Consider the following 24,228-nt stretch of genomic DNA (forward strand, 5'->3'; position numbering starts at 1 on the left):
TAATAAAAAGAGTTAAATAGTTACATTTACAAAAAAAATAAAAATAAAATTTTACTTTATTCTATTTTTATACAGTGTTTTTGTTTATCTCAAGAAAGTTTTGAGTTTGAAGTATTTCACAATTCTTGTAAACACGTCTGCGTTCTACTAAACTTTCTTCAGCTTAAGAAATTCAAAACAACTTTATCAACGAAATATCCACCAATGAAAACGCAGCTTTACGACATCTTGATGTGCAGATTGGCTTGTTTTGACAGCAGCCCAGCTGACATCATGTTCGTGAATGGGCGAAAGTTGTTTTTGCGCTTATCCTGTAACAACCTTGTAAGTTCAACGTTACCTGTGCCGTACAAACAAACTTTTAGGGGAAAACACCCAAAACAAAACTTTACATGTCTGATCAGCACGTATAAAAGATGTTACATTTCCAAATCTCGCAGTTCAGCAGCCTTCCAACCAGACTATATAGTGTGACGTCATAATGTAATGGCGGCAAGTTGAAAGGGAAGAGAGTAGCAAGTTGTGATGTCCACTCAAGTTGTGGTGTTTGAACAGCTAATTTGTTTTATTTTCATCCCCCCTTCTTATTTTTTCCCACTTCTGCTTACAAGCTGTTATTTGCTGCTGAAACTTTTATAAAGTTTAAAGTAGGATGTTATTTATTTGGTGTTTATTGGCTTTCAGCTAGTTGTAGCATTTTAGTCTGGGCTTTTAAAAACAAAACCGAGATTGACTATGATCGAACTAGCCTAGATTTGTTAGCAATTTGTTTTTATAAACAGTTAAATAAACTTATAACATGTTTAATACTTTTTACTTACTTTTTTGTGTTTGAGTCTTAAGGTTAGTATAAATCAAATTAAGTTAATAAATTATTACATAAAAATAAAGTGCTTTATACGCTGTTAAAAGTAATTAAGAAAATCCAATGCTTTTTTTTTTATTTTGTTTTTCTTCTTCAAGTGAAAAAATTATAGTTATATTTTTGAAAGATAGTATATTTTTAGTTTTTAAGTTTGTTAATAGCTTTTTTTAAATGTTAGTATGTAAAATAAAAGTGTAAATTATTTATTCTTAAATGTAAATGTATATTCAAATAACGTAGTAAGTCAGATAGTGTTTTTTTAAAGCAATATATTTATAAAACTTGAAAGAAAATAAGTATTTACATTCAAAAATCTTAATTCGTTTATAGCTTTTATTTGCTTTACAAATATGTATGTTTAATGGTTTTAAAATACTTAACGTCAGTTTAAATTTAGATACTTGGTAACTTATTACTTTTTTTACAACTAATACTTGAGCTTAAATAGAAACAAAGTATAAATTTTTTATGAAAACAATCTAAGCAACAGAAACTTTATACAAAAAACTTAGTCAAAGTGTATTGAAAATTACTTATAAAACCATACTAGATATAAATCATATAAGTTTTTGTGCTTGATAGCTAAGTTTTGAACTTAGCTGAACTTTTTTTACTTGTTTCAAATATTTTTTATCACGTTTTTACATAATATATTTATTCTATTAAGTGTTATATTCTATAATTTAAGTGTTTGTAACATAAACTTAAGTGTCTTATTAACAAGAAAATTTAGAAAAAAAAGTTTTTTGATTTTTATAAACCGTTTAACTTACACATAAAATAAATATTATACGTTTAACGTTTAGTTTATATACAATTATATATTTAGTATTTCAACGTATAATCATCATAAATATTTAATACATGTTGTGTTAAATTCTTAGTTTGTTAAAATTTTCACTTGGGTCAAAACTATAAGTAAATTAAGCAATAAAACAAAATTATTGATTCTAGTTTTTGACTGCACCTGCTAATTAAGGTTTTTTAAAGTTCAGAAAAAGTTCGTTTTATTCAAAAATGCTGTAAGTGTTTATTTAGTAAATAGATTTATTCATTTTTTTTATAAGCAATTAACACTCATAATTGAATAAAAAAGAGAATGTTCTAAAAAGAATACGTTGAAAGTTTTGTAACTTTATATTAAGCTAAGCAGTTTAGAAAATGTTGATTAGTCAGCAAAAATAAGTTGTGTAGTATTGTAATGTGTTTTAGTCAAGTAGTTGCAGGTTTTTATCTATAAACAATAAGTAAACTTTTGTAATTAAGTGTTTGTTGTAGTTTAAAAACATTTTACAAAACTTAACAGTTATAATTCAAAATTATACATTTTACTGTCTAATATGTCTTAAATTAAACAAAAGAAGAACTTGTTATCAAACTTGTAATACTTTTCTAAATGAGTTATTCTTAAATTTTAAATCTGATTTTATTTAAAAACCTAAATAACGGTTCTTAACTTAAACAATTTGAAAAATGTAAATTTTTAAGCATTTATAACCATAATATTATATGTTTTGGTTTTAAGAAAACAAATAGAGAGATCTCAACTGCTGCATTTATAACCATAATTTAGAGTTTCAAAAGTATTTAAAAGCAATTTAACAAAAGCTTATAAATCTTGCATAAAATGAAAAGTCGACTTAAGTGTTTGCTGTTATTCTTTATATGGAACAGTTGTGCTCTGATCGTAAGCTCTACATGGTGGTTAGTTTTGTTAGTTCAATATATATATATATATATTAAAACAATAAAACTTTATTTTTTTTTAATCAAGTTATTTGTTTTTAAAGTGTATTTAAGCTTGTATAAGTTATTGACATAAATTGGTTATTTAATTAAGTTATACTTTTTTTTTTTAATATATCTTTAGACTAATAATTTAAAAAAAATTACTTTTAAGTTATTTTTTTTTTAATTAAAAAAAAAAAGTGTGTTTAAAATTTTTACAGTTGTTTTTTCCATACAAAGTTAGATATTTTATTCTTGTTAAATAAGAGAAAAAGTTTCATGTATGAATAACAGCTTACATGTGTAAATTAAGTATTTTGGAAATGTTTCGCTTAAAACTAAACTTTGAAGTTTACATTTAAAAGCTTTGTTACAACACATCAAAGAAAGATGAAACAACTTCTAATATTGTCATTACTTAGGAGAAGTTTTATATGAATGTAAAACAAATAGTGCTTTTGTTTATTTTCATAAAAATTAACTTGACTGTCTTTTTTCGACTGAAATCCATTGATCACGAAAGTAAATATAATGCTATAATGTGGTATTTAAATGCTAACAACATAATTTCTCCATAATTTTGGATTTTTTTAGATTAAACAGTGGTATAAAGATCGTTTTTTATAGTTAATAAGAAGCAAATATAGCAACAAAAATTGTCAACTAATGTTGTCGACTTTTTATAAATAATTTTTCCCGACTAAAACGTTTTTATATAGTTTTATATCTTACTTGGAAACGATAATTAGCCTCAAAATATTTGAATAAATTTACACAATGAACACAGTTTGCAGATATTTGCAATAAATTAATATCAATCTGCTTAAATTACCTTATAAATTAATTTCTTTAAACATATTTTTAGTTTATCACGTATTTGTAGTCTCATTGGTTTTCGTATTTTTAACAATGCTTTTATTCAGTACACTTTTCATTTTGTATACCAAAAACCTGTTTTAAAAGCCTTACAGAAGTTTAACGAGCATATTACGAAATTTAATAAATAAAGTTATATTAAAAGTTACAAATAAAAATAAAAAAACTTAATTTTTACAAGTTTTAAACGCTATCCTAAATCGCTTTTTTTCAGTGAAAAAAAAACTAACTATACTTTAAGGTTTAATATTTTTTTCAATTGACAATTATTTCCCTTAAGCACTTTTTTTTTGTTCTAACAAAGTCATTGCAAAGTACAAAGTACGCTTCATTTAATTGACGTGCTTTCAAACACAGACTTTTTATGTCAACTAAAAAATAACAACAATTAATTATTTAATTTCATGTCTGACACCTTAGATAAAGTTAAAAGTACTGAAACCTGTCACGAATTTTATTACAACACTTGACGCTGCTTTTAATTTAGTTTTTTTGTTTGCACGTCATAACTGAGTATTCTATTACGTCATAATGTTTACTTTCGGCTACCGTAGCGACTTACAGTGCCAATCAAAGTTTTGCTTTTGACCTTTATTAAGTGTCAAAAGAGTTTTTGTATAACTTTAGTGTAATGTAAACACTTATTATCTTTGTAAAACCTCTGCTTTGACTATATCTACAAAGAAAAGTTATACAGTTTCCAAATCATTTGATTTTTTAATATAGTTATGAGTTTAAGCAGAAGTATTTAAAAACTATAAAAGATCAAGATATTGATCATAAAAACTAATATAGGTTTAGATAAATAAAACAACTTTATCAACAAATACCTTAAGCTAACTTATCTTTTTAACATGGTATAAACATTTTGCTGCTTTTCAGTTTTAATTTTTTAGTTTTTATGGTTTTAAAATATTTTTTAATTAATTAAATATTATTAGTAAGTTGAAATGTTTTAGGACATCTAAAAGCAGTAACCAATTGCAAAAAATAAGTTAAGTTTGTTTCAAATCAAAATTATATGTCTAAAAGATATATATTTAAAATAAACATTTTTAAAAACTTTTAAGTAAACTAAAAAACTTATTATTACGTCACAAAGGTTGATGCAAGTGCCTTCATACAACAAAACAGCAACGTCACCGCTTGATTACTGCAACTCTATGAAATATCTATCAACCAATCAGAGAAGGTTTTGTAGGGGAAACCCCTCATTAGTGAAAGTTATTAGTAATGGAGTGAACAGGGCCGTGCAAATGTGCCGATTTCAATTCAAGTTTGTTTTTTTCTTACATTTCGTTTCTATTTTAAAATTTATGTGTTAGTGGCTTTATTGAAACTTAACTTTCTTTTTCATTTAAGTTAATTAAAGTTCTCTCAAAATTGTTTTACAAGGTATATAAACCACACTAGTGTAATTATTTGTATTTTTTGTTCAACCCATTAAGCTAATTTCAGTATTAATGTAACTATGATTTAGCTTTTTTTCTTCGGGTTTTTTACCTAATTCCTAGAAGAAATTGTATATTTCTTGTACTGTAACTAGTTGATTAATATATCTAAACTTAAAATTCAATAAGGAATATTTTAAAAGTTAGTCGTATAGTTTTTTAAACTATTTATAAAAGTTGAACTACAAAAAAATCTAACCATTCATGTAAAAAATCATCTTAAATTATTTTTTTATTTAATTTTATCAACCTAAACTTAAGTACAGTTTCTTTTTTTTACGTTCCTAAATTTTTTTTGCGATTATTTAGCTTAAAAAGTAGTGTGTTTTAATATTTTTTAACTTTTTAAATAAAATATGGTAAAAGTACAGTAAACTTTAATAACTTCTAAAGTTTGTAATTAATACTCTAGAAATGACCTGTGGAACTGTCCTGTGTACCCAGGTAAAGACAAAGACAACGCGTTTCTACCCATTTTGAAAACAAGTAAGCTATTTAGATACTTATCTATTCCATGAACACTTTTAAGAGTTTCAAAGATAAGCTAAAACTTAAGTACAAAATAGATAGTTTTCAATTTCTACAAATAAAATTTGGTATTACACTAACGAACACCTTGTATAAATTTGTATTGCTGTATAAAAATTAATGACTTTTGTCAAACTGTTTAACTCTTTAAAAACTATAAGTTAATATCTAGTAGTTATAATTACAAAAGTGATTTAAGTGGTTTGTGTGCTTAACAACGATTTTTTTCAAACTAGTAGTAACCTAGTGCTTTAAAGTTGTATCATACTAAGTATGATTTATTCTGATAAACTTTGCTACCACAAACGTTTTTGTTAGAAAATATTTTGAATGCTTTATTTATTTATAAACCTAATGCTGTTGAAACGTATTCTTTTTTTTCAAGTTGGGTAGCAGTCTATTTTGGTGAACTAGTTTAGTACTACTAATATAATTGTTTGAGTTTAAAAGTACAAAATGTGTCAAACTACATACTATATTTTTTTACAAGAAACAACAACTTTTTTGAAGTGATATTAGATAAAATAAGGTAATATTTTTTAAAATTTACAATAATAATGAAACACGTAGTAAGTTTAATTGTCAAAAGTTAAACACATTTTTCTTAATTTCAGCTTCATAACGTGTATAAAGTAAAAGTTTTTTTATTATTCAACTGACTTTAATTATTCTTATGACTAAAAAATTTTCAAATCATAAGTAGTTATACAATAACCACAAGTACAGACTAAACTTAAAAACAATTAACCCAATTTAAAACTTTGCTGTTTTAGCAAACTTCTTAACTTAATTTAGATTTTGTATGCTTCTAAAATCTTACCAGGCACTTTTGATTTTTAGAAAGTTTTTCATTAACAATGTTTCCAAAAATAAAAAATGATCGATCACAATACCGAACAAAAGATAAACAGGTGACAACAAGTACATATTAAAAATTCCGATAACTTCTTGCGCGTTTTATTAAAGACTTTAAAACGTGTTATCGCCTTTCATCTTTTTCGCGCAATTTTCTTTCGACTTTGATCGATACATGCTGAAGCATTGTGACGTAATATTAAATGTTTCCGATCTTAATAATATCGTCATTTGTTTGATCGCCAACAAGATATTTTTATTGTGTGAGTGAACTCAAAAGACTTGGGGTTTAGTAAATAAACACGGTTTATTAATTTAATTTTTTGCATTTAAACAAGTTAATTTGCATTTAACTGCAAAGTAAAGTTTATTGCTCGAGTTTTGAACTAAGTACCCAAATTTTGACAAGTTATAAAAGTTATTTAAAGATGATCTAATTAATACAAACTAGATTTATAAGTTTTTTGTTGTTCATTACATATAGTAAAAATTTTTAAAAGTTTTCTAACCTATTTATAGGCACATTTTTGGACAAAAAATTATATTTAAACAAATTAAACTTTATAAGAAATATTTAAAACTGTTGTTTTGATTTTTCAAAATTTCCTCACTATAATTAAACATTATTATACTAAAACAAAAAAAAAGTTGAAGTAGTAACACAGTAGATCCTATAAAAGCACTATGTTAAGTTATATTTAAAATGAAAAATTTAAATATTCAAATTTTTGTTTATCTTATAGTTGTCATATTTTTATAACGAATCGCCCTAACTTTTTTATGTAACTTTATTTAACTACTTTACTAAGTTCTAAAACTATTAATGAAACTTTCATTAGCAGTTAACATTGTCATTAGCTTTAATTAAAATATTTTAAAAGTATACAAAACAGACACCACGTTTACTACAAATCAAGAGTTTGTTTCGATTTTGATGTTTTAGTCAAATTCATATACAAAAAGTTGTAGATTACTTCAAAACTTGTTTTTTTTTCTACTAAATTTGTACATTTAATTTTTAATTGTAAATTAAAACGTAAACTTTGTATACAACTTTATCAATGTATAAACTAATAAAAAAAAAAAATATTAGATACAATGTAATAAGACGTTAAACAAGGAATATTAAAAAAATAAAAGCTAGTAAAGAAATCAAAACAATTGTTTTTTTACGCAAATACTTTACTCGACTAAAAGAGTCCCGCTACCGATAAAATATAAACATGTTTACAAATTCTACCAACATAAACTAGCATACATTTGAGCTAACAGACTCTGTAAAACTTTTCATGTTTTCTGCCTTTAGTAAAGTAAAGTTTTTTCGTAGAAAATTTGTTGTTTTCAACAAAAAGTCAAAAAAAATTATTGTATCTGTTATAATAACTTACAGAAGGAAAAGAAAAGTCGTTCATTCACGCAGCAATATCGGCAAGCATCGTGTTTGAGGTTACTAAAAGTTGCAGTAATGGGGATTTACCGAACGTGTGTGATTGTGCTTACCCCAAGACCATGGAAGCAATCCAGGTTTGGATCATGTTATAGTTTGACGGAAATTATGAATACTGACATATAAAAAACTTTGTTAATTTTAAACTTCTTTTAAGTATGCCTGTTTGAATATATAGGCTTTGAACGTTTTTTACTATGATGTAGTGTATAAGTAACACATCATAAAAAATATATTTATTTAACAGACTGGATCATAATTGTTTATTTAACTTTCCTTTTTTAAAGCATACTTTAAATCTTGTCAATATAACATAAATATATTTTTAAAACAAATAAAATTGCTTCTTACATGCTTAGTTTCGCAGCTTTAAAAAGCTGACTCTTAGAGTTATTTAATTCTAAAAAACTTTTTTAGTGTGGTAATCATACAAATTTTAATTTTATTTAGTATCAAAACATGTTCTAAAATAGTTTTAGCCATATAAAGTTTTAATCAACAACTTTTTATTAATATTTACTATAGAAAAAAAAAAAAAAAAAAAACTGTTTTTAATTTAATATTTTGTTTTGTTAGTTTATTTTATGTGTTAACTAACTATTTATTATAGTTTTTAGTATTCTATTTGTTTAATTAGTTTTCAAAACTATAAAGTACTAACAAACAAGTTGCTTACTTAAGAATTATTGTTGACTAAACTTTATAATCTGATGCTTTAGTTTTCAAAGTTACAAATAAAAAATTTAAATTTTTTTACCACTTTAAAATTTTGTAGAACTTTCATTGGGCTGGATGTTCAGACGATGTAAGTTTTGGTGTGAAAGTTGTGAAATCTTTCATCGATAAAAATATCCGCTTGAAGTCGCTGAGGAGCAAAATGAAGCTTCACAACAGCCAAATCGGACAATTTGTTAGTTTTATTAATTAAGTTAATACTACAAAGCTTGAATTTTGTGAATAAATTTTGAATATGTTTTATTTTTACTTAAACTAATTTTATATGCATTTTTAGATAAATAAATATGTTTTTTTAACAAACGACTAAATCTTTGTTTAAAAACTTGTCTTTTTTAGTATTGTCTTTTCTAAAATTATTATTTTAACTTTAGATATGAAAAATAGTTTTGAATAAAATGGCTTATAATTAAGTATTTTCATTTTTTTTTACTTCATTGTATTGAAAAACTGTAGAACAATATTTTTTGTTATCTTACACTATTTACGTGTTCTATTTTAGTTTTCTCAATTAATTAATTTTCATTAGTTATTGTTTGAAAGTTAAATAAGAGTAACAATCAATAATAAGGTCTAAAGTTTTAAGTGAAGTGCCAAAAATTGATTTTGTTTTAGCTGTTTTTTTTTAAACATTAAAAAAAGCAAATAAATATACCTGTAAAGCTTGTAATTCAAAGCTTATCATTTGTTGTAGTAATTAAAAAGTTTTACAATTTATATATTTTTATGAAAGATATATTTTTAAACTAAAAAAAAAAAAAGACTAAAGTTCTTTTTTGGAACCTTACTTTATTGCATTTCTTTTTCTAGAAATGTTTCATGTAGGAATAACAAACAGTTTAAAACTAAACTATTTTTACAGAAATTGACTTTGAAGATAAAAATAGTTTTTAATTAAAAAAAATATTTTTTATCAAAAAAAAAAAAATTAAACTTCCGTTGTTACAGGTAAAAATTTACTTTGCTAGTTTGTCAGTTTTCCACTCTCTAAACATCTTAGTTTAATTTATTCAGGTCGTGTTGAACTCAACGAAGAGCAAGTGCAAATGTCACGGTTTGTCGGGAACGTGCTCCCAACACATCTGCTGGAAGTCCATGCCGAGCAGAAGCTTGATTGGCAATCAATTGAAGTTGAAGTATGAAAGAGCTGTTAAGGTGAAGGATCAAGGAAAGAGGCTGAGAGTCAGGAAAAGTAAAGATAAGCATAAGGTTGGTAAAAAATAGTTTTTGGTTAATTTTTGTAATGTTTCATTAACAAATATAGACAAATTATAAATACAAACTTAATCTTTGGAGTTATTTGTAAAATTATATTGTATTTCAATAGCTATTTATAATAGTTTATGGAGAATGATAAAGATAAAATAATAACTTTAATTATTTACATTTATAAATGTTGGAAAAATAGTAAACTTAATCTTTAAGCTCTACTGGTTTAAATGCATTTTTTAGTCAAACTAGATCAAATTTACTTTTTACTATAATTTGTTATAACTTCTATTTTCTTCATTTTTGTAGCTTAAAACATCACTGGTATACGAATCTGAAGGATGGAATTTTTGTACGAGGAACTTAAAAAGGGGTTCTTATGGAACATACGGAAGAACTTGCAATGCTACAAATGGTAAGAGAAGTTTATAACAAAACAAGAAAATATCAGCTACTTTAAAGTAATAAGGTTTAATGCTTGTTTGTAATTCCAAATACAAATAGTCTTATGTATGCATTATTTATAAGTTTTTTTGATTCAACTTAGCTTCATTTTTAAATATGAAACAACAAATACAAAGCACAAATCTTTGTTATAATTTTTAACTATATTCAGATGGAGCTGGTTCGTGCACCCACTTATGTTGCGGAAGGGGTCACTTCAAAAGAACTCGAAGATCCACCGAACACTGCAACTGCTCGTTTAACTGGTGCTGCGACATGAAGTGCGAGCTTTGTGACGTCACAACAGTAGAAGACGTGTGCAGGTGATGGATTGTGACGTCATAGACAGAACGTTTGTTTCTTTTCAAGCAGGGGTCAGCAGCTTTTCATGTAGATCAAGTCTGTTGGAACGAAAACGTTTGCGAGTCGCAGTACAAATATTTTCTCAGCTATAAAAAAACAAAATTTTATAATTTAAACAAATAAATTTATATTAAAAAAACAGGTAGTAGAAAGTTTATCACAAGCAACAAAATATCATACTTGTAAAGTTTTTTAAGTAAAAAATCGAAACTAGTTTTTCCTGCATTAACTATTTCTTAGCAGGACGCAACCTGACCGTTTTTTTCTATGATACGTAAAATCAAATCAATGAAAAGTTATAACAAAAATTTTGCTATTGTCAATAATTTGCTTACTAATATACTCTCATATAATACTATTTAAACGACTAAAGTTTTTTTAAAGTTTTTACTAATAAAGGTTTGTTCTTTAAAAGTTTGATAATAATTTAAAATCAACATGTAAGTTTTATCTTATAATATTACTTTGATTTCCGTTTTTTAAAGCTATTTTTAAAACTACAGTTGTGATTCATACAACTATTTACGAACTAGAGGTGTTTTTTATAGTTTTAGTAGTATATTATTTCAACTTATAAGACAAAATTTAATTTACGTAGATACAGCTTTCAGCTAAACATATAGCAAATTTTTATTATCTACCATGATAATAAAATAAAACAGTTGTAATAAAAATTTACTAAGTAATAAAAATAGTGTTTGGTTTTGAAAATTGAATAATTTTACTTCTTAAGTTATATAATACTAGGTAATTTTTTTGATTTTAAAAGATTAATAAGAAAGTTTTATTTAACTACAATTTTCTTTTTCAATCATATTTGCCTAAATTCGTTTATTTTATTTGATTATTTAAAAACTCTTTCTCAATTACTTCAATGAGTAACTAAAAAATTATTAGAAAAGTTAACAAACTACTAATTTGATATCTTATCTTGTTTATTTTATCAATTGTATAAAACTTTCAATTTTTTACATATTACATAAGAAAATAAATTTTGAATACAATTTTCAAACTTTATATAAAACTGTTATTAAATGCTCGTTTTTTCAATTAAGTTTGTATATAAAAAACCTTTGTTATAAAGTCACTTGTATTTTACAGTATATTTGTTTTAAAAAGTAATTGAAAAAAATTATAAATAGTACAAAAACTTAGAGGTGTTTCTTTTTCAAACCGTAACTAAACAAAGTTGTTACAAATGAAAATTTTGTACTGTTTGTAAAAAGTTTATGTTATGTAAAACCTGTACTAACTTGGTTTTCTTGAGCTCTAAAAAAAGTTGTTTTATTTTGACTGAAATAAATCAACATTTCTTGTAATTCATACAAGGTCTTAATCAGAGTTTTAAAATAATTTTTATACTTGCCAGTTTGACAGCAACTAAAAAAAAATATCTTTACTCTTTATTAGATATCGGCTCTTTCCTACTTACAATTACCATTTACTTTTTCACTGTCCCCTGATCTTGCCCACTTTAAGGGTCACTGGTCTGTATTATTAGCAACTAGAAATCAGCCAGTGGCTCCCAAATTAAGTGAAAATTGCGTCTTATCTTTTAACTTTTTACTAAGCTACTATGATTGCTAAAAGATTAGATAGCAGCTTTAATAGTGATGTTATTTGTGACTTAGTACTTAAAAAATACAACTCTCAACTATAAAGTACAATCTAGATTAATTAAAAAATTATTGCAAACAATGTTATTCCTATCTGGGTACGTCAGTTATTATATATTTTAAAGATAACAAAAACACATTAAAATAATTTAATATTTTGTTTATTGAATGTCAAAAACTTAACAACCGCTCAAAAAGTTTCGTCAAAGGAATCGTCGTAAGGTAAAGTAAGATATAAAACTAAACTTAGCTTTGCAAACGATACTTTTAAAATATTAATAAAAAAAAACACTTAAAAGCATTCTTACACACCTATATTTAAAATTTTAATTCTTATTCTTTAAAAGTTATTAAAACTTATTCTAAAACAATATTAGCATTTTCGAAAAAATTACTACAGGATAAATATACAAACTTTATTAGCTTTTCTTTTAACTTTTTTTAAAGTTTTGTTAGACAGAAATGGTTTTAACAGTCACACAAAAACTTTTCTGCCACGCTTCATTTAATTAAACTAAATAACTTTACAAAATTAGCTATTTATAGAAATTTATTTATAAATAGTACTTGACAAACTTTAAATAAGTACAGCTTTGTTTTAATGTTTAAATAACAAACAGTGTTGCGGGAATTAGGCCAGGGGCGTGTCTAGACTCTTTTCAAAGGGGATTCACAGTTTTTTTTTGTTCTTAATTTGCCGCTTAAGCACGCATTTCTTAGGTATGCATTGCCAGTTATGTATGCAATATTTAGCCAAAAAGCTCTGTGTTTAAAATGATTTTTTCTGCTTAGAAAAAAAAAACATACAAGTAGTAAGAGAAAAATATCTTTTTTTTTCACTATACTGTATTAAATTTAGATACATTAAAACTAAAAGAACAAGAAGAAAGTTATGAATTACAGATTTTGATTTAAATGTTAGTATAGATTGAGTTCAAACAATTTTTCTTTAATATAAAAATGTTTACAATTATATATCTATTTATAATAAAAATATTTTTTACAACTAGTTTAATCTGTAATAGTTGAAATTTAACTAAAAAATGTTTAGACTTATAATTTAAATTTAAAAATCTTTAAATTATAATTAAATGTTTCACTGATGGTCTAGGGATTCTAATGATGATTTTGAAAACTCTCTGAATTGAACTTTTCAACGTTTCAAAGCTTCACACAACATTATAAAATAAAATTTTAGTGATTATATTGAACATTTTTTAAGTAATATTTTACTTCTAGTTAAAAAACGTTATTCAATTAAAAGTTATTAACACCAAGTAACAATTTATAATGGGAACTAAGAGCATCTTAGTGAAAAAGTTTCCCAGAAAACAAAAGCTACTTTAAAACTTTCACTCATTATCACGTCACAATTAAAATTTAGTTTGAAATCTATTTCAGCTAGGCAAAATTGAGCAGTTTTTGTTAGGTAACTTAAAATCTTTCAGTGTTAAAAACTCAATATTCATTAATCAAAGTTTATCAAATAACCAAAACAAATATAATAAACAAACTTTTTAGTGATATTCTAAGAATCTCTTTATCTTTTTTAATATTATTTTTTTTCACAGCAAACAGCAAAACAGTCAAAACATGCCCCTGCATTAGACAAGGTTTAAAAATTAATTTAAACAACATAAAAAAACGGCAGTACTGTTTATAGTTACAAGATAGTTAGCTAAAGCATAAGTTTGATTCAAATACCTTTTAATCTATAGTTTAAATAACTTTTCACTTTGTTTACTATTCTATAATGAAATGAAAACTGTAATTTTGTTTCCTGAATGCAATAGTATATACCGACTTTTTTAAAATTATAATCAAGCAATTAAAAAATACAACGGCGTTTAAATATGTTCTAAATTTTTCATGTAAAAAAATAAAAACTCATTAAAGGTTTGAATAAAGTTGTAAGTGAAAAAACAATGATAGTTACAACTACCTATTCAAAGTTTATATAAGTTAGACTACTATACTAATAAAAGTCCTCAATCTGTTTAAAAGAACAAAAGAACTATTTAAAAACTGATGTCATAATTTGCTTAATATATTGTTACTCAGTAATATATACTAAATGTTTTAAATAGAAAAGCTAAGTCACAATATGTTGAATAAACTTATGATAGTAAAAATTTATAAAAGTATAGTTGATTTTAAAATTAAGCTTATTTTAAATTTAATGAAAGTTGGTGCTTTTTTTGTAAATAAAATTAAAACAAATATATCTATTTATATATAAACAGAGACTAACATGTTATGTTTGTTTGAAACATAAAAATTTAAAAGTAAAACAAGAATATATCAAAAAAATAATTAAAAATAAAACGAATTCAAAACTAAATTTAAGTTTTATAAAACTTATAATAGTGTAGAAGAAACTTTTACTTTATTTCAATCAGCAGAAAATTTAAAATAAAATCCGGTTTTGTGGATCCAGTAGATTTCAGTCCAATACCATATGGTAACAATTTAATTTAAACAGTATCCTGTGCACCATATAAATATGTTCTTTTAGATGAAATATTTTTTACCTTAATAAATGAGGCTTTTAATGTTCAACTTGTAAAATTTTGTTTAACTAAAAAACGAGACTGCGTTTATTCTAATTTAAATTAGTAGTGAACGGTTCAAATATGCGCGAACGGTCATTTTTGCACGATATTAAAAAGAAAATCTAATTAATAAGCAATGTGTAATACAATACAAAAAAAACAACTAATTTTCGTATTGTTTACTCAGTTTCAACGTTCAACACCTATCTTCAAAACAATATAAAGCACATAGCAAAACTTTAGAGAACCATAAAAAAACACATTATGAGGTTTTAAAAAGAATAAATAATTATTGTTAGCTTATATTAAAAACAGCTTTATACAATTTAATTTATTTTTGCGTGTTAACTTATTATTATAAATGTGTATGTTTTTTTACAAGCATACGTGGATAGAACAAGCAACAATTCAAACTGTAATGAGCTGCTGCAAATTTCTTGCATTGTCATTGTTTGAACGTTGAGATCACGAAAATATTTAGAGCTTGAAACGGTTGCATGCAGCTAGACAACAATGACCAAATATGGAAGCTAACTTGCATCTAAACGAGCCAATGAGAATCAAAGCTTATGATGCAATGAAACATCAAAACTTTTAAACTTTGTTTTAAAGCTGTTAAGTCTTTTATAATTGTTGCTCACTAAAAGTTTTTATTAAAACAGTACTTGATTGTTTTAAGTCTTTTGAAATTTATTTATATATTTAGGTATTTTATAGTGTACTGCACTAAAATTTGGTTTAATATTAAATTGCACTTTTACCAAATGATTTATCAAAGTTTAAAAAGTAGTTTGTATTTTTGAAATATAGTGCTTGTATTGTTTTGTGGTTGTTTATATAATAAGTACATCCCTAAAACTGTCTTGTCTGATTATACACAGTAGTCTCAAAAAGAACTTAGATTTTGTTAGATTTTAATTAAATAAGGTAGGATTCAAGTATGCTGAATAGTACCAATAAACTAAGTGTACCACAATCCACACATTTCAAAACAATAGAATTAATCAATGTCTACCAAAGTGAAAAGTAAACAAATCAGGTATCTAACAAGGAAAAGAAAGTTGATATAGTACAAAAAATAAATAGTTGTGATAAACACTTGATTAATAATACGAATTGCTTTGTTTATTTATTATGTGAGTAATTCCAAATTTAATCAAAAGTTCGCCTAAAAACTCACTGATTTTCACCTAGAAACTTAAGTGTAATCTACCTTTTAACAAGAGCTGTGCCTACAAAATATTTTTTTCTATTGACCAAATTGTTAACTTCGTTTAACTCAAATAGATTAATTTATGCTTCATTTAGTAAAGTATTAAATCTTTGTTTCAGTTTATTACAGTTATGTTAAAGACTCTGCTTTCATAAGTTAACGTTTTTACAAGAATTTAATCAACAAAAAGTATACTGACAAACAACTTCGAAAAGTATTTTTATTTGTTCTGATCTTTATCTAAGTTTTAATGAGTTGTAGTTTTGTACGATCAAAATTGATTACAAAAAAAAATAACGACCAAGGGTAAGCGGAAGAAGTAACAGTAATAGAAAAAAAGATTAAAAAGTTAATAAAAAAAAAAAATAATTAGATAAAAAGTAACTGACCAAAAGAAATGGTCAGAAGTAACAGTAATAATAACAAAAAGTAAATTGAATTCAAAAACTAAACCAATCCGTTTAAAAGTGACTTCGTACAATAGTGATACTTCGTGCATATTTAACACCTAAACACATAAGTGTACAGCGTACAAAAGTATTTATAATTAGTCACATTACAGTGACTCACAAGTTGGTAAAACCATAGAAATTAACGACTTTATTGAACTTAACTCAAAACTTGATTATGTTAAACGCAAAGTTAACTTTTTTGCTGAATAAAGTAGCATGACGTCACTAATGGCTTTACAATGCACATAATAACTTTACACTAAGTAAAAAAAGTTTTATATAAAATAAAACAGCCCTAAAAGATAATTGACTCGTTTTATTTCTAGTATTTGTTTGTATATGTTAATGAAACAAAATGTAAAGTGTAATTTAACTGTAACTCTATTATGTAACTCTATCATTGAAATTTCAGTACCTTTTCTTGTACTGTTGATTATATTAAAACAGGGTTTCCCAAAGTGGGCGATATCGCCCCCCTGGGGGGCGATTTTAGTAAGTCGGGGGGCGAATTTTAGTAAAGGGGCGAAAGGGGGGCGATAACTAGTAAGGGGGCGGTTTTAGAATTTTGGGCAGTAATAAAATTTTTACTTTCAATCTTGTTATTTTAATAATTTTAACTTGCCATTAAATATTTGACCCTGAGGTAAAACGTTATCAAAAAAAAAATCTATTTTGTTTAAGTCAAATATAGACTTAATACCGAAACAAGTTGATAGGAGTTTAAAGTTTTTCATAAAACGTCGAGATGATAAAACAAAACAGTGTAAAATCATAAACATGTTCAAGAAATCTACACAAAGTATTGAAGATGGACAATTAGCTTCTTATTATCTGTCTCTCATAGTTGCTAAACAAAGGCTACCTCGCCACACCATTTGGGAGAAAACGTTTATTCCTGTCTTAAAAACAGTTCCCGAAAAAGTCATTAATTATAAAAACACCAGTAATGATTTACGTTCTATTCCTTTAAGCAACAGCACTGTGAAAATACATATAGATGAAATGTCAGAATCTGTTAAACAAAAGTTAGTTCGAATGATGTGCAATAATTTTTTTCCATGCAGGTTGAAGAATTCAAATTGCCGGAGAATAAATTTCTTTTTGTTGTTTGCCTGCATTTAATAGTTGATGATACAACATACGAAGAACTAGCGTTCTCCCAACTAATGGAAACGCATAGCACAGGAAGGTTTGTGTTTGAAAAAAAATATATTGAACTAAAAAAATACCCTCAAAAATCTTATAGGAATTGCAACACATAGTGCTCCATTTATGATAGGTAATTATCGTGAATTAATCTCTTTTTAAAAAAAGTTAAACCCTGATATATTTACTCAACATTGCGATATACATCGCCAACATTTAGTAGCAAAAAATTTGAGCGTCCGTTTTAATGACTCATTAAACTTTGTGATAAAAGCTGTCAACAAAATAAAAAGGCATGCTTTGCAAAGTTGTCTGTTTAAACAGCTGTGAAATGACAATGATGGGATTTTTGTGCGTTGATAATGTACACGGAAGTGAAATGGTTATCAAAAGGAAACGGTTTATATTGTTTTGGCCTGTTTTTAATTCAGTTATTGATTTTTTTCTAAAAAGGATAAGGTGTTGGCAGACAATCTTGTTAAAAGAAAAATAGACATTGCTTACATGTCAGACTTATATGGTAAGATCAACTATATCTGAACAAAACTTTACAAGGTATAAACTTGAACCTTGTAAAAGTCAAAAGTAAGACAACCAGTTTCAGAAACCAATCTGAACTGTATTGAAAAAAATCAAAAATAATCAGTTTTCACAGTTTGCAAGTTTGGAAAACTTAAAATTTCAAATAAGTGAAGGTGATAAAAGTATCTTTATCTTATCTAGAACAGCTTAAATATGATATTGATAAACATTTACTGACGTTTTTAATTAAACATCCCGAAGTAGATCAATGATTCCTACGAAGCAGATCTTTTCGAAGTAAATGTTGACTTACAGGAAAATTTCTCAGACTTACAAACTGACCTTGAACTTAAAGTAAACTTTTCCAAAGAACGATATGAAAGCTTTTGGATTCAACAAAAACTAAGGCAAAAGTATTCAATCATTTGGGAGGAAGTTAGATTGTTGTTAATAGCTTTTCCTTCTACCTATGTTGTTGAGAAAGTACAGTTATCAATACTTGAGCAAAATATATAATTTAGATATTTGTAAAGGAGGTGACTTGAGGCTTTATTTGACTGATTTAGAACCAGATATAGAAAAAGTTGCAAGCAGTCATGAAGCTCATCCTTCTTATTAGATAAGACTTCAGTTGCAGACATTATTTTCTGTAAGGTCTTCAATTTTAGTTGATTTTTTAAAAAATTTCTTATAAAAGTTAGTTTATATTATATTTAAATATTTTTTTATTATAACAATTTTAATAAGTTGTTTATTTTATAAAAAGTTTGCTTAATGCTTAATGAGTATTAATTATGGTAGACTTCCTCCTGAGTTCGCACTGCCCAAAACAGATGCAAATTTATAATTTCTTAAACTTAAACAAAGTATACAACTAATTAAGTATTAATAAAACAAAAATTTAACTATACTTAATAGCTTATATAGATCAATCTTTTTAATGAATGTTTTATGTTTTAGTGGATTTTACGTTTATTCATAACATTATTGTAATACAACATACTAAAATTTGCCAATTTGTAAAAAAAAAGATATTGCATTTTTGAGCTTGCACTTTTTGATTTTGTTCAACATGCAAATTCAAGCGGAAGTCTACTGTATTTATTGAGTGGTTTGTGTTTTGACTTGGTTAATTTTGTAGTTTATTTTGTCGTTTTACATTACACTAAAAGTTTTTATAGCATAGTGAATAAAATATTTGTTTAAAAGATGCTTATTTGACAGATTTTTGTTATTACTTGTTTAATCTGTACAATTAAAAAATCTTGTAAACCGTTAAAGTTTTTATTTCAAAAAAGATTTGTTGACTTTAAAAAAGTATAGGTTTGAGGTATCTTTTTGAAATGACTTTAACTATTTCACTAAAAAGATTCTTGAAGTCAGTTTTGTTTTCTAACTTGATTTATGTTAAGGATAATGAGTTAAGATATGTATGTTAAACTATAAGTACAACTATTTTTTGTTTTATCTTAATTCAAAATATTTTGACAGTTAAAATATGTCGTTTGTTTTAATATTTTAATTCTAGTTTTTAATTTTAGACTTCTTTCCTCTGTCAAATTATTATAGGTTCATAGCTAGAAAACAAATTAATTTTTGAACAGAATTAAATAAGCCATCGAAAAGACTGCTACGTTTACAAAACAATTTTCAATCTAATAAAAAAAATTCAATTTTTTACTTTCTGTTCACAAAATTAACTGTAAAAACTTTATTTTTATTTTTTAGTTTAAATAAAAAAAATAAAATAAAATATTTTTAGGATTAAGGTTTAGTTATTTAATGGTTATTCCAAGTCAAATACTGTTTCATGGTATTCGTTTACGAAACATATAGCTTAAAAAGTTAAAATTAATTTTTTTAATTTTACAACTAACATGTTTATAAAATATTTTAGCATTGAAATTAATCATTTTCTGCTTAATGGAAGCTAATTATAAAACTACATTTCATGTGAGATAATCAACCAGTCGGTCAAACTCCCTAAAACTAAATCAGCAATGATGTTTAAATATTTATTTCATTATGTCTAAAATAAGCTGTTCATTTTTTTATAGTTTTTTAATCTATGGTAAAGTAATTTTAGAATATGCCTATTTTAAAAACAGTTAAAGTATATAGTGCGACTTAAATAAGTTACCTAGCATTCACTTCTAAATTTCCAAAATTCGTTATATAAGAGATTATTTTAATGTCAGGTTTCAAATAAGATTTTAGATTAGTAACCTACGGTTCAGATCCAGTCAAATTTCGGCCCACTAAGTAACTTGAAAACTACTTGTGCAAAACAAATAACATTTAGCTTTTTGATACTTAATACTTTGAAATGCGCTTTCAATTTGGTTGTTAGTTCACAATAGTACTTCCTATACCACAATAATAGTAAATAAATTTATTACAATTTTGCTCGACTTTTTTAATTTTCTTATATGTTAGTTTTTTTAAACTATGGAACCCTTAACTACATTTTTTAACAAGTTGACTTTAGAAAGGATTTTTTAGAATTTTCTTTCATATTTAAACAGAATTGATTACAGATAACGAAAGAATTTTTAATACTTAAGTATTTTAATACATTTTACTCGGCTTATAGGAATATAACTGTAAATTACTTTTTCAAGCCCAGTAAATTACTTTGAACACAGCCCAAAAGTGCGTGCATAAGAAGTTACAGACTAAATTACATATCGAATGCAACTTTTTGGCTCAAAAGTGTGTACTCAAGAAGAAAAAATACTATATAAAATCATGGGGGGCAATTTTTTTGTCAAATTTCTAAAAAGGGGGCGATTTAGTAAATGAGTTTGGGAAACCCTGTATTAAAACCTTGAATTGATTGCAACAGAAGAACTGTTCCTCTATTTTTATTAAAAATGTTTTTGTTCTTAATTTCACAATTTATTTTTAAACTTCAACTATTACTTACCTTTGTTTTGATACTAAACCAACAAAAAATTTTAAATTATTTTAAAGAAGTATTAAAATAGCTTAAAAATATGAAGTACAACCAATATAACTAACAACCGAGTTTTTTACTTGAAGAACGTATGTTTTCGAACATGTTTTTCTTTTGATATAAGTTTTTTGTAGAAGATTTATTTTTACACAACTTTTAAAATTCAAAGTTCTGTTATTCTTTAAATTTTTCTAGCTTCATCTAATTGCTCTGAGCAAACATAAAGACTTAAGAAAGCAAAACAAAATATATGACAGATTAAATCAATATAAGTTTTATATAGAAAAATTATTGTAAGTTTATAAAATTAAATAAAAGTAATTGTAATAAATAAAACCAAGATTTTGAATGCAAAAAAAATCACAGTTATTATTATCTTTCAAACCAATAGTAACTCATCTTAAAGACAAACTGTTCTGATAGTAAAATATCTTATCAATAAAGTTAAACATTTATTTGTATAATAAACAAAAAAAATGAACGGTGTACCAGCTGCGTATGCCTATCAGAGACTGAATAAACTCGTTAGAGGTGAAACTAGATTATACGTTAGCTCGTCATCAAGACCATATTACAACGCTTGGCTTAACTCAAGTACACTATAAATAATCAAGTATGAGCCTGCGCATAAATGTTCTCATGGCGGGATATGAACCCACAGCCTTGTGATACACCGCGATTAACAGAAAACGCAGTAACGTCTCGACCATCCTGCCTCACAATATAAGACTAATTTGTTAGTATATAAATGTAATTAATTGACTCTTTTACTTCTTTCTATATTTTTAAAAATAACGTCGGAATTGTAGATGAGTAGTTTTTAATAAATATTAATATGCAGTTTTTTATTCAAACAAAATAAGAATTAACAATATTGATATTCTACATATTAGTTAGATAGTTGTAATAATTATAATTGATCTAGAACCCAAGTGTTTTTTGCATTAAAACCATTATGAAAGCATTTAAAAAGTTTTAATCAACTATATCAACAAAAGCATAATTTAACTTTTATAAAGTATTTAATTTAGTAAAAAGTGTTTTTTGAATAAACGAAAGTATAAAACCATGCTATATTAAACTCTTTGTTGAAAATACTTCAAAATAATAAAAAATAAAATTTTAAACTTTGTTTGCTAACTTAGAAAATACGTAAAATAGTACACATTAGTTTCTATTCAAAATGTTATGAAGTAATTTTATGGCGTACAGATTGTTAAACTTAAACTAAAACTGTCACTTAAGTTAGACGTAACTAAAAAATTAGAAAGGAATTCCGAAAATTTTTAAACTTTACTATTTTTGAAAATTTTAATATATTTATAGTTTACTTAAGTTTTTTTTTAGCTTTCATTTCTTTAAGTTTAATATTAAAACTAACCTTGGCATTCAAACTATTTGTTTTCTAATCACTTTATTAAAGTGTAAGTGTTTTTTTGAAAGAAGCATTGAGTTTAAAACATTATTTTTTGTTTTATCTTCATTGAAAATTTAGTATTTCATTTGCTATCAGCAGAGATTTTAGATTAGGATATTTTAAGTTTTAACAACCAAGTTAAAGTAATTAAACCTAAATAAATTTAGTTTTCAAGTTTATATAAAATTTATAATCTACATACCTAGGGCAAGACTTGTTTTTGTTTACTTATACTAATCAAAGTTTAGTATTTACCAGCGGCGTGTCTAGACTTTTTTCAAAGGGGGTTCACAATTTTTTTTTCTAATTTACCGCTTAAGTACCCATTTCTTAGGTATGCACTGTCAGTTAAGTACGCAATATTTAGCCAAATAACTCTATGTTTAAAACTCTTTTTTCTGCTTAGAAATAATAAAAAACATGTAAGTAGTAATGGAAAAGTTTTATATATTTTTATTTATTATACTGTATTAAATTTAGATAAATTAAATCTAAAAGAACCGGAAAAAATATATTTATAATTAAAATATTTTTTAAGTAATTTATCTCTAAAAATTTAAATTTCACTAAAAAATGGGTAATTACTTAGGATGATCTCGCACCAATATCAAGCTGAAATTATATTAAGTTCAATGTTGTTTTTTACCATAATTATAGGCTTAAAAATTGTATTTTATAAATACATAGATAAAACTTATTTATTATAAACCAATAAAACTCAAATATTTAGTTGCTTTTATTTTTAAAATAAAGGAAATGATACAATAACTTATATACATTATTATACTGTAAAATAAAATCAATTAAGTATTTTAGTTTATAACAAATGAATTTAATCCAACTATGTATTTATATAGCTTGTTTAATACAAAGTATAATTTTAGTTTAGATCAATCACACAAGGCTTAAAATATTGATTTCAAGCCTAAAATTATGGTTCAGAAAGATATTAATCACAATGTAATTTCAGCTTAATATTGGTGCAACATCATCCTAAGTAGTTACCAAAAATGTTTAACTAAATTAAAATATCTTTAAATTATAACTAAGTGTTTGCCTGATGGTGCAGGAATTCTAATAATGGTTTTGAAGTCTCTCCAAGTTAAAAATTTCAAAAAATCAAGAACCAATTGTGGCCAACAGATATCCAAAATTAAAACAACTTAAATAAAAAAATATTAACATACCATTAAATGATAAAAAAAAAATTCCAGGTAGTGTAGTTGTCTAAAGGTAATTTTGAAAACTCTCTAAATTGAACTTTTCAAGGTTTTAAACCCAGTTGGTTGACACATAAACAAAAAATATAGATTTAAAAGTATAAAAGCTTCACACAACATTATTTTACACAACCAAATAAGTAAAATAAAATATTAGTGATTATATAGGACATTTTTTAAGTAAAGTTCTACTTTCTAGTTCAAAAACATTACTATATTAAAAGTTACTTACACTAAGTAACAATTTATAGTGGGAACTAAAAGCATCATAGTAAAAAGCTTCCTAGAAAGAAAATGCTATTTCAAAACTTTTACCTATTATGACGTCACAATTGAAATTTTATTTAAAATCTATTTCAGCTGTGCAAAAAAGAGCATTTTTTGTTAAAGAAACTTTTTAATCTTTCATTGTTATAAATCAACATTCATTATTCAAGTATTATCTAATAACCAAAACAAAGTCAATAAACAACGTTTTTAGTGATATTCTAGGTTTTTTTTCTTTTTACTTTTCTTTTTTTTCAAGGGGATCACAGGAAACAGGAAACCAGTCAAAACACGCCACTGGTATTTACTAGCAGATTCAATAAGTACCAGTTAGTCACTAGTTAATATCTACTAAAGCTGTATTCT

At 25.0% G+C, this 24,228-nt stretch overlaps 1 protein-coding gene across 1 annotated transcript; it reads left to right on the forward strand.

Moving 5' to 3' along the window:
* Positions 1-204: 204 nt before the first annotated feature.
* LOC145841152 (proto-oncogene Wnt-1-like) lies at positions 205-10,465 on the forward strand. Its single transcript, XM_082948523.1, has 8 exons — positions 205-275; positions 4,572-4,745; positions 5,333-5,406; positions 7,694-7,827; positions 8,526-8,660; positions 9,500-9,694; positions 10,004-10,109; positions 10,311-10,465. The coding sequence occupies exons 1-8, from the start codon at positions 205-207 to the stop codon at positions 10,463-10,465; spliced, it is 1,044 nt and encodes a 347-aa protein (XP_082804649.1).
* Positions 10,466-24,228: the final 13,763 nt, after the last annotated feature.

The sequence above is a fragment of the Thalia democratica genome, chromosome 7 (genome assembly GCF_965202585.1).
Source record: "Thalia democratica chromosome 7, ktThaDemo2.hap1.1, whole genome shotgun sequence".
NCBI classification, from domain to species: Eukaryota; Metazoa; Chordata; class Thaliacea; order Salpida; family Salpidae; genus Thalia; species Thalia democratica.

What these genes read in the sequence shown, in the direction of transcription:
- LOC145841152 (XM_082948523.1), top strand. Translation starts at nt 205, where the DNA reads ATGAAAACGCAGCTTTACGACATCTTGATGTGCAGATTGGCTTGTTTT. An exon ending in ACAGCCAAATCGGACAATTT is followed by an intron (nt 8,661 to 9,499) that starts GTTAGTTTTATT and finishes TAATTTATTCAG; the next exon opens with GTCGTGTTGAACTCAACGAA. An exon ending in AACTTGCAATGCTACAAATG is followed by an intron (nt 10,110 to 10,310) that starts GTAAGAGAAGTT and finishes AACTATATTCAG; the next exon opens with ATGGAGCTGGTTCGTGCACC.